The sequence below is a fragment of the Poeciliopsis prolifica genome, unplaced genomic scaffold (assembly GCF_027474105.1).
Source record: "Poeciliopsis prolifica strain line A6 unplaced genomic scaffold, Auburn_PproV2 SCAFFOLD001, whole genome shotgun sequence".
Classification (NCBI taxonomy): Eukaryota; Metazoa; Chordata; class Actinopteri; order Cyprinodontiformes; family Poeciliidae; genus Poeciliopsis; species Poeciliopsis prolifica.
This window is the reverse complement of record NW_026562376.1, coordinates 21,497,489-21,509,230: the sequence shown is the minus strand read 5'-3', so window position 1 is coordinate 21,509,230 and position 11,742 is coordinate 21,497,489. Positions and strand designations below refer to the sequence as shown.

Below are 11,742 nucleotides of genomic sequence, written 5' to 3'. Positions count from 1 at the left end.
AGCTCATTCCTTGCTTACAAGGACCTTGGTAGAGATAAGCGGAGAGCCCTTATGGTAAACGGTGACGCTGCAGCGTAGTGCTTTATGTAGTCCAGAGGACTTCACACGACATCCAGTCATTCACCCGTCCATGCACACATTCACACACTGACAGTGGTAAGCTGCAGCTGCCCTGGGGCGGACTGACAGAAGCGAGGCTGTCATTCACTGTCACTAGTGGGCCCTCTGACCACTACCAGCAGGCAGGGCGGGTGAAGTGTATTGCCCAAGGACACGACTGAGACAGACAGCTCTGAGCCGGGAACCCAGTTATTAATTCTAGCCTCATGTCATTTGAATACTCATAATTTATGAGCTGTTTAATTTCTTGAGTCATGAAGAAACACTCACTCTGTAGAGGTGGAAGTTGGCCCACTTGTCTGATGACCTTAATGTGGGGTCTGATGGATGAGTCTGAGAATCAACAATGTCAAAAGAAGAAAAATGACTGAACTGTTTTCGCTGTCGTCAAGATTTGTGAACCGATTTTACCCCAACAAAGGAGAAATACAATATTACAGTCTGGACTTGCTGTCGTTCCTCGTTTGTCAGCTGATGAATGTAATCAGAAGTGACAGAGAGAAGGTGAGGGCGATGAGACAAGTGCTGCATTTTAATTGGATGGAAATTCAAGGTTGAATTTGCTGTCTAACTTTTAGCTAGTTGTGGTTGTGCCTTCTTTTTATGCTTCTAATATAATTACAGTTCACATATTGGTTACAGTTTAAAAGTTTCAACTGGTTATAAGGCGACCCTATTTTTATTCATGGTGATATTCTGGCCTCTAATGGTCAAAAATATTATTACACGTGATTTTATTTTGGTATTTTGATTCTGTTGATTAAATAACCATGAAAATTGCCCTTTTATAATATGCTATTTATATTCAATAACATAATATTTCATTCAAATATTTTGCAATATAGAAAATGCAAATTACGTATCACAGAAGTCAATTTGATATTGTACTGTATAAGTTCAGAGCTCAATTCAGTCAATAGGTGTTTTCCATATCTAAGAATGACTTTACATCCAACTTATTTTCTTGATTCAAAGTTGGAAATACCCAAAACAGCATCAAATATTTGACTTGGAAAGTGAGAAATCCCAGAGTAACCTCCAAGCCCAACCGCGTGTTTTGTAAACCTTAAATATACAGATTTAATGTATATCTCATCAGATCTATCTTTGTTTTGTTCAGTTTATTTTGGTATAGTTGTTTGTCTGATGTGGGAATTACATCTCTCCAATTTAACAACTTTCTAGTTGGAAAATCAATTGCATCTGCAATACGATGTGTTGCACATGCTTTTATCAGTGAATTGATCTTTATGAATTTGAATGCTACAATAAAAATGTTCACAAATTATACTTAAAATGTGTATCACAGTCTTTTTTACAAGCTGTCAGAAATGTCAATGAAAACCCATTATTTTGTTGACCTTTAGAAGGAGTCATATTTGAATTTGAACCAGTGTTACCTTCCAACTATGAATCCAGCTCACTGCGTAAGACATTTTTAAACATTCTCCTTTACAATAAGTAAATATGCACAGAATAACACTTTCAATATAGTTCTTTATTAGTACCTTCTAATGAATTTCCAACTTCCAAGACGAAGATGCGTGTGACACAATTTTCAGAAATGATTTTCAAACTTCCGAGGTAACTGGAACGCACCGTCTCTTTGTTGCGCTTGTTTGCAGCGTTGTGATTGGTTCTTTTGTTCCGGCGCCAAAAAAAACAGGAAGTGTGGTGGAAGACGGGAGAATTTAACAGCTTTCATTCCGTTCCGCGTCTACCTTTGGTTTTACATTCACTCACATGGACACACCGTCTTATTTCCCCGTACCTCCCGGTGTGGGGATGGAGGACAACTTTTTGTCTCTCGACGACATTTTGCTCTCGCAGGAGAGGCTGCCCGTGCGGACGGAGTGCGTTTTCCCCCGACTTGGGTTTCTGGAGAAGTCTGCAGACTCGCAGGACATCGCGGAGGTCAGCTGAGTTTGCTGCGATGAATTACAACAACCTATGGCTCGGCATTTATCTCTAAATCACTGTCTTTCTTTTGTTATCTGCTTTAATGACGTCTCGTGGAGATCAATTCAGTGTTTTCGTGGTTTTAACTAATCATTCACTGTGCTAAATAAATAAACACTACTCCCTAAAGAAGTTTAATCTTCTTTGCCTAACTTTGAATCAAAACGCAACTTATTTGGGAAGTTTGTCGCTTGATAAAGAATGAACCTATTTATTGACATTGCACAGTTCTTTGTGTTTGCTTATGCCACAAGGAATTGTGGTTTAATGAACTGATTGAATGTGAATCCAACACATGAATCCAATCGTGTTGGATTCAAACATGACACTGTTGCCTTGTAGTTCGAAGGTCGCAGGTTCAGATAATGGTCAGGTGTTTTCTGTGTGGCATTTCATGCTTTATTTATTTATTTATTTATTTATTTATTTTATTTTCTCCCACAATCCAAAAACATGAATATTAGGACCATCAGTGACTGAGCTGCTCTTGGCTTTATGTATCTTTGTGACGGACCAGTTCAAACCCTGTCCCTTGCATGTTAAGCACAGAGAAAAACACAAAGCACAGAATCAACCACATATTTAAAAATAAATGACTGAGTATCATGAAGAGTTGAACGTAAGTCTTAAGGTATTTGCATGTGGCTCATTTGCCTTCATGAACACATCGGCCTGTTTCCTAAGCGCTCTCTCTTTCCTTTCAGGGCTCAAAAATGGAGCTTCCTCTATGGCTCTGTAAGGGTCTACATGAGAAGAAGAGGAAGGTGTTGTCTGTGGAGCTTCCTAAAATCTACAAGGAGGGCTGGAGGACCGTGTTCACAGCGGACCCCAACGTGGTGGACTTGCATAAGATGGGTCCCTACTACTACGGCTTGGGCTCCCAGATGCTGCATTTCGACAGTCCAGAAAACCCAGACATCGCAAAGACGTTGTTACAGGTACGAGACCCTGGGAGGAAGTGCAGTAGTTGCCAGCACGGGTCCGTTTCCGAAAATAATCCCCAGTGGGCAACCGTAAACGCTGCCAATCAGACACTGATTAGATGCCATTTGCTGTGATTTCTATTTGTCTGAGATGAGGTGGGACGTCTTTGGGTGACGAGATAAACCTGCTTACTCCTGATGAGGACAGAAACCAAATAGTTTTTTTCATTATTTTACAATTTACCAAGCGTACACAGCAGCATATTTTATTCACTGCCACAAACAGCTGGCATTGTCTTATCTTTTCAGTTCATGAGCGAGGTATCGTTAATTTAACCTGTAAATTTGAAATTTAGAAGGTGTAATAGTAAACAACCTGGAAGTTTCCTCTTGGCTGCGTCTGAAATAAAAATGTCATTTAAACGGTCCAGACGATAAAGGACCATTTTGTTTCTGCTCCATTTCCTTTTTAACTAAACGTCAGAAGGCAAAGCAGCGTTATTGACCTCAATCACCACTAGAGGGTGCAGCAAGCCAATACATTTTATTGTGAGCGACTTTGCTTCTAACATTTTTAAACAAATCACCACATGGGACCGACTTTAAAAAAAATAAGAAAAAAAAAAAGAAAGCATCACTCATATTAAAATGAATTAACTGAGAACTGTAATCATGACCTTACTCTGTCGTCCCTCCAGACGTTCATCGGCCGCTTTAGGCGAACGATGGACTCCTCTCAGAATGCCTACAATGAAGACACGTCTGCGCTGGTGGGGCGACTGGACTGCTTGGAGAAGGTTCTGTTCAGGTCCGGTCAGAACGGCCTGAACGGCTTCCAGGACTGGGAGAAGGGCCAGGCCGCACAGCTCACTGCCTCCAGCCTGGTTCTGAACTACCGCAAGAGGAAGCTCGTCGATGTCCAGTCCTGACCTCGGCCCGCTGGTATCGGGTCAACAGACTCTCAGGAGCAGATTTAGTCAGGACCACGTCCTCCTCCACACTTGACCCAAAGAGACTAGAGGGACAAGGACCCTGGCTGAAATGTAGATATGTTTAATTGATAATTGATCAGCAAGGTTTTTAGTGTATAAATATTGTTTTTATGTATAAGAAGTAAAAGTTTTACAGTTTTTTTCTTTTCTTTACATTGAAGCCCTTCTTAATTTGCCCTAAAATCAGTCAAAATTTAGTGATGAAACCAATATGGAATAAAGCACATCCCATTGTAAAAGAAACAGCAAAGGTGAGATTAACAAAATCAGTCATGGATCTTTAAGCAGCCTTTACTGCTTCTGCTGCGTTGCAGTTCTGAGAGGCTAACAATATTAGTCCAGATGTTTTTCTCCACAGCAGCGATCCTAAAGTTTTCCAGTTGTCTAGTGTGATGAAGAAGACCCCAAACCAAATTTTGCTCGGGAGGTTTTTTTTTTTGTTTTTATTTTCAGCTCTGACAAATGAATCAATTGTGTTTAAATTCAGGCGAGGTAAGCTGTAGGAAAGTGAGCTGACTGTTTTGCCATGAATGCTTGTTCAACTTTAGCAGCAAATGGATTTGAGAATGCAAGACTTTTGGTCAATATCCTTATTAAATAATGCGTGTAATCTCCAGTGTTGATATTGTGGCTGATAACGGATAACCTCGGATCACTCTGACAGGTCGGATCTGGCTTCAATTCACAGGCTTTGTCCTGCATTTAAGAGGTAATTTCCTCAGTTCCCAGACGATCAGCTATCTGACTTTAAAGATTGCACCCGAGACGCACCCCGATTCATCCATTTGTGGGGTTGCTTCCCATCGAAGGAACTTATTTGTTTATTTTTTCCATTTCTGTGCAAGGAGAATTCAAATCTGGGGCAAAATGTCTTTCATGAGACACTTTTTCCAATATTCCAGACATAATTTGGCAATCTGTAAATTCCCAGCTTTTAAGAAGTACTTTGATAACAAAGCAGCTTGAATATTTTAACATTGATTTTGGATCTGTAGGAGAAGCTGTGCAGATTTAATCCCTTCTGGATTACCAAAGTCCCATCCGGGTGCATAAATCCCAGCATTCTACAGTGGAAATTATATGAAGAAACAACTTACTTGAGAAAGAGCTCATGAAACGTGCATGTTTCAAAAATGAAAATGAGAATTTCTTCCACATTTAAGGTTTAAAAATGCCTGTATCACCTACTTAAATGTTCAGTGTAATACATTGTAAAAAACCTTCGAATCAGTTAGATAATCCGCACAGAAACAAAGACTAGAGATAGTAGTTGATGTTTTTTTTTTAACTCTTATGAATGATTTCAGCATTCATAAGAGCTCTAAACTATGAAAGAAGTAATTAATGTGCATGTTCTTGTATTTTGTGATTTTCACCCAGGAAGCGGCTCCATGTAATGAATACAGTGGAGCCTGTTCACAGTGTGCAGATTGAGGTCCCTTCTAAATCACCAACTGTTGTGGGGAGTCAGAAATGACCACCTGCCAGGCACCAAATGCTGCTAAAATGTGTCACTGGGTTACAAACACAACACAATGTCCGAGTTATTGAGAAAATATTTCATTCTGAATGCATTTACAGAACATGCTCCACAAAACCGCAAGTACATTATTTTTTGGAGTTAATCCTCATTGTGCTTTGTTTTTGCAGCTCTCCAGAGAGTAGATGACAAATTAACAAGTTATTTGATGAGGTATTAGAAAATGGCATTTTTGTTTATTCTGAGCACAAAATTCACTTTTTTCTTATTTAAAACTGTCCTTTAATATTTTAAGCTTCTTTAAAAAAGAAAGAAAGAAACAAAAAACAGATTTATTGGTTTGAGAAATGTGACAGTTTTCACTGGACCTTGAAAATTAAACTGTAGAATCTTTAAATTTGTCTTATGTCTGCCAAATTGTGCCTAATTCTTAACATCACACATTTCTAATCCAATTTAATGTTTTAAAAACCCTAATAGTTAGAATAGTTCAGTTTTAGCAGTATTGCATTATCATTTATATGGCGATTTCTATGACAACCACAGGCCAGCTACTGTAATAATATTCAGCAAACTAAAGGACTAAATATAGATATAATTTGACAGCAATTCTCAACAATCAATGCCATTCATTACTGAAAGATGACGGTTCTGAGCTTTAATATGGAAAATTTTACAGCCACTTTTATGATAAAATGATCTCAAAGTGTTTTGACATAAACCAAGAAACTTTGTGAAATTACGTAAAAGCTAGTTTTTATATATAAAAAAAAATCAAAAACAACAGCGTTCAAAGATTGTGGACTCAGTGGTAGAGTTTTAGTTCGGTTCCTTCAGTTTTCCGGCTGGTGTGACGCACAGCCAGCAGGTCCTGATCACATGACCTCAGCTACCGGCTCTGGACACATGTGATGCAAGCTGGTCCTCATCAGCATAAACCATAAGAAAAAGAAAGAAAAATTATTCCAGCATCATAAGATTACAGCACTCATCATTCCTATTGCTGCTTTTTTTTTTTTTTAACGATACGAATGAAACTTTTCTGCGTCCCTGCAGATGCAGACATTACAAAATGTTCTATATTTTTTCTTTCGCGTTAATCTCTTAAGTTTCCGACCTAACAAGATTTATAAATGTTCCTTTTTGAAATGTTGCATAGGTATTTTTATTCCCATACATAGAAAATGGCCGTCCATGGGGGCTCGTTTGGGCTGGGGTTCACATATGTACAGAGTGCATGTTTGAACTGTGAAGACGTGACGAAAAGTGAAATGACAGCTTTTAACTGTGATCCAATATATATTCAAGTTAGGAGATTACTACTATTGAACGTGCCATTCATTGCAATAATACACACTGTCTTGTTTGCTCTTGTTCTTGGTGTTGGCTTTTGAAATTTTGGACTTTTAACATCAGGAGGCACATAAGTGGAACTAATTACATTAAAAAAATAAATAAAAAAATCAATCTTCCGGCTGAACCAGCAGGCCAGCGATGCACAATAACGCAATCTGCAACATGTTCACACATCTGGAAGACAAAATCTGGGCTTACCGTGCATGAACAATGCCTGCAATAAATAAAACACACAAGTTGTTTAGATATGGTGTCATAGGAATCATCTTGAATAAATGAAGATGATTTGATGCAGTGAATCAAATCTTCGTAGTAGGTCGATTAGAGGGAAAATGACACAAATCACTTAAATATTCATTTTCAGGAACATTTTCACCTCTGTGTTGTAAATATTCTACTATTGCAAAAATGTCCCTTTTGTTTAATGGTTGTGTAAAGTCATCCAGAGTGCGAGGGTGGCTGGATCCTGGCAGCATGGCGTCGTGTTGAACAAGGGTAAGATGATGGATTTGGATGGTAGGTCACTGGTTATGTAAATATTGACATTCCCTCTGGGCTGTCACCATTGACCCTGACAGAGGACCAAACAGGAAGCAGTCATCACATCACTGCTGGCAGAGTGATGCTATTTGCAACGTGTCGGCAGGAGGATTAAATATTTGGTGTAAATCGTCCGTCCGCCCGTCCATCCATCTATCCAGATATAGTATGGCTCGATAGACAAATGCCACAGATATGTGTTTGTTTATTTCATTAAATTACTGCATGCATAGCTCATTCTCAAGTAAGAAGCAAGAAATCTCACGGAAGAATTCTTTTTTCTATGAAATGTTTGTGCCCTCCCATAATTATTGTGATTTGCTGTACTCCAGAACAAGTTGCACACTATTTTGTCCGTCTAGATTAGAGGTTTATTTCAGCACCTGTATCATAACTGTACTGAACAAATCACAGTCCTTGTAACTTTAATGAGTTTGATTTATTTCCATAGATCGACACCTTCCTGCCTGACAGCAGATCCATTATGCCCATCCTCTCAGCCAAAGGTTTCGCTGAAGCAAAGGGCAGACTGAGGGCGAGCGTCCAGAAAGCTGACATACCAGACACCAATCCTGCTTCTGGCTTCTGGCTTCCTTAAGGGCCTCTGACATTTGGTATTTGTTGGAAAAGCTTTCACATGCGCAAGAAAATACTGAGGAGAGCCCAACGCTCACTTTTTGTCTCTCAACTTCACCTACAAGCTCCTGAATTGTAATTTAATTTACATTTCTGCCAATATTACACTGAAAGATCATTCACAGTGTCTCCCAGTGTGCCGTACGGGTTGACATAAATCACAACGGTATTTACGTCACAAAGTCTCCTTGCAGCTCTTAAACCAGGAATAAAAACTCTGGAGATTTAAAACCTTAGAACTATGAATTTTTACATAGACAGCAGAAATAAAACTGCTCACAGTTTTTTTTTTTTTTTTTTTTTGACAAATTAAAGAATCTATTAAACATACTTTCAAACATGAAAGCAAAAGTACCAAGACCTCTGAATATTTAATTAACAGGGTCTCAGCAGTTCAAACAGGGGCAGGAAGGTCAGACTTCAAATTTAAACATTAGATATTTTTGCCGCTTGCACGTTTAAAATTGTTATGGGCCAAATGAGACCGGCTCGTTATAAAAAGATGAAGCTTAATATTTAAAGCTCACCTCGTCCATATTAATAACAAGTATTAGGACACCAGTCACCAATTTAAAAAAAAGATAATGATATGAAGCTGATTAAGCGCATTCCTAAAACATCTTAGTCTAAGAAAATAGAGTTCATGACTTGCAGCTTGTATTCCTAACGGGGAGAAAGTCTGGAGCCAAACAGAAAAAAAATAGGAACGGACGGATTATGAAGGTCCGTTCCTAGAGATCTTTTCGATTTATTAGAAATGCTACCATAAAAACTGCACAGGCACAAGAAGAACACGCGTTGTAGAGCGAATTAGAGAAACCTCTAGCTTATTGACATGAAACACGCCGACATTTAACCTGGTTTTACTCATTTAAAACCAGGTTAAAAGTACGGCACACTGGGTTTTACTCATTTAATCTGGTTTTACTAATTTAACCTGGTTTTACTCATTTAATCTGGTTTTACTCATTTTACCTGGTTTTACTCAAAAGACTTGAGCAAAATGTGTTTTCTAGTTGATGAAGAGGTTATGACTCAGCTGAATTTCACCCCATTCAGGTGAAATCACTTCAATGAGACGCTGGTAGCTGGATACCAGCGTCCTGAGGAACATTTGTCCCACCCCTCACTTACAGCTGCAAGACATTTGAGGGCTTTCGTGGATGTTCATCCCACTTTAAAATCACTCCAAAGCATCTTAATGTCAGTGACTTTGACTAGGCCAAGGGAGTGAGTTCTGGGGTGAGCTTGAGAAAACTTTTATCAAAGGACTTTATGATCGACGTGGCTCCTGAACACGTAAAACATTTAAATACAGGAAAAAAGCTCAAGGCACAAACTCCTCTCATTATCAGTTCACTATCATTATAATTCCATGATAATATGATGGACTTATAATAATATCTCCATTATTTTTTCTACTGCACCACCCTTTTGCCCCTTAAGCTGATGTCCCTGAGGTGGGGAGAACAAGAGAGAGAGAGAGAAAAAAAAAGACAGCCAGGAAGTCTGAAGAGATGAGTCGAAACACAGCAGGAGGGGAACAGGAGAAGAAAAGGAAAAAAAAAAGGCAGCAGCCAGACACATCTCAGCAACGAGGTGTGAAGATTAGCTGTATCTGAGGCAACGCCCCCGCTATGCTCTCCAAATAAATATTATCTCCCTCTCAAGCCCTCCTCCCCTGGTTTCGGCTTGAGCAACAGCTCGTTCAATGGCATGTTGTGGGGACCGGCGGGTGGGGGGGCCGTGCTCTGTTGGCCTCGCCTTATTATCTGTAGCAGGTGGCTGGCAGCAGGGAGGAAAAAATAGGCAGCTCCTTGGAAGCCTCTGATAAAAACCACCATTATAAAAACTTGTGTCTGTAGCAGGTCTGAAATTTGATGTATGAGAACATCATGAATCATCTTGTCCTCAACTGGTCCTGAATTCATGCCAACCCGATGGACGCCACGCTGGATTAGAAAGTGGACACAAACGAGTCCGTTGTGGCTGGTTAATTAGGCGCATATGAGTAAAATATTTATAAATGCATAAATAATTTTGCAGGCTTATAGGAATATGCACAAGCTTTGATGTCATGGTGGTTTATTATTCTAGTGGATTATGTTGGGCTGCGGCTATAAAATGTAGCCTGTGCACACATAGCGTTGACATGTAATCCCTGTGGCTGAGGTGCCATGCTGGCATTGGTCGATATTCAGGCACTGAATATCTACACTCCTCAATGTACATTATAGAAACATCTGAGGAATTCAAAGTTATATACAGAGTTCACTATGAGCAGCTCACTTTCATAGCCCTTATTTTCCATGCATCTTTCATGCAGACTCTCACAGCCTGTTAAATCTATAGAGGCCACTTTGCAGTATGACCGAGTGATGAGTCATTCTAATAATAACAGTGGCTCGGTCCTCCCAGGGGTCAGTCTGTCTGTCAGCAGCCAACACACTGCGCTCTCCTGTGGTGTCACTGTATTGAGCGAAAGCTTTTTAGGTTTCGCTCAATAGGAGTGAACATTTGGGACATTTGACAGCCCCACACGGAGTTTTAAGTCAGATCCACTGTGTTTGAACATTTATGGTTTCTTTGTGCAGGTGAGTGAGTGTGCAAATTTTTTATGGGGTTGCATTTGTTCAGGCAATAGAGCATTATTGCCTCCAAATCTTTGAATTACTCTTTGGATACATTGCCTCCTGCTTAAAGATTGGTTTGCAGCAACAACAGATCCGGGAGGAACACCAAGATGTTTTCCAAACACACTCTAGGGCCTCTCAAGTCACATCCAACTGGGCTCAGCTGGCTCCACTCTACCCGTCAGGATCACAAAGCACAAAGCTGTGTGAGGTGATGTTCTGGTCACCTGTTGACCATCTGGGAGTGTGACAATTGTCTAATATGGCGGTGAAGGTTTGTTTCAAAGTCTGTTTGCTCGTATGGTGTTTTCTGTCTTCTTGGTGGTCAGGAGGAAGTTGTTGTATGGAAATTGCTTTTGAGTAAAACACTTGATTTGGTCAGGCAGTTTTACTGAGTCTGGTCCTTGAAAGGGAAATATCATGCAAATGCACTTGTTTAGTCCCAAAATACATCATTTTGTTTGAGTGTCCAGGAGTGCAAAAAAATATAATTTACTCTCTCCTGGTGCTCAACAATCAATCATTCATAACTTTGGCTCAAATATCTGGCTATTTTACCTTAGCTCACTTCCCCTAAACAAGAAAGCTACTATAAATAGCAGCGTCAATTTATTTTTACTTGTTAAATTATAACAGGACGAAAGTATTACCGTAATTAAGTGGCGTTTAAGTGATGTTTCAATTCTCGGTGAGAAATAGCAGTATTAAATTATTATAGGTGACTGACTGCAGTGAGAAAGCTGCTGCTCTCATGCGAGAGATTGAAGCTTCCTTTGAGAAACAGTCCGTGTCCAATTTTCTGGGCAGTGAAGGACACGGGCTTTCGAGTTCGATCTAAAACCTTTGTGACATGTGCCCTCTCATATCTAACAATCCTTCATGACAACATGTAAAAAAAAAAAAAGAAGAAAAAGCTGCTGTCAGCAGGTTCGAGAACATCTCACCTCTCGACCTTTGACCAGAGCAACCTCACACTGTAGCGTCCTTCATTACTGACTGACTCCTAACCGCTTTTCCTACGGTTTTGGCATTCAGCTGATACAGTCTGCAGTGCTTTTCAGTGAGATGGTAAAGTCCTGTTCGCTGCAGGCAGTTCTCTGCGG

At 39.8% G+C, this 11,742-nt stretch overlaps 1 protein-coding gene across 1 annotated transcript; it reads left to right on the top strand.

The window, feature by feature from the left end:
* The first annotated feature begins 1,795 nt into the window (after nucleotides 1–1,795).
* gins3 (GINS complex subunit 3) lies at nucleotides 1,796–4,610 on the top strand. The gene is made up of 3 exons (XM_055031093.1): nucleotides 1,796–2,034; nucleotides 2,784–3,017; nucleotides 3,701–4,610. Exons 1-3 carry the CDS (start codon nucleotides 1,864–1,866, stop codon nucleotides 3,929–3,931), a joined length of 636 nt encoding a protein of 211 aa, XP_054887068.1. The 5' UTR covers nucleotides 1,796–1,863; the 3' UTR covers nucleotides 3,932–4,610.
* The last annotated feature ends 7,132 nt before the right edge of the window (nucleotides 4,611–11,742 follow it).

What these genes read in the sequence shown, in the direction of transcription:
- gins3 (XM_055031093.1), top strand. Translation starts at nt 1,864, where the DNA reads ATGGACACACCGTCTTATTTCCCCGTACCTCCCGGTGTGGGGATGGAG. An exon ending in ACTCGCAGGACATCGCGGAG is followed by an intron (nt 2,035 to 2,783) that starts GTCAGCTGAGTT and finishes CTTTCCTTTCAG; the next exon opens with GGCTCAAAAATGGAGCTTCC. An exon ending in TCGCAAAGACGTTGTTACAG is followed by an intron (nt 3,018 to 3,700) that starts GTACGAGACCCT and finishes TCGTCCCTCCAG; the next exon opens with ACGTTCATCGGCCGCTTTAG.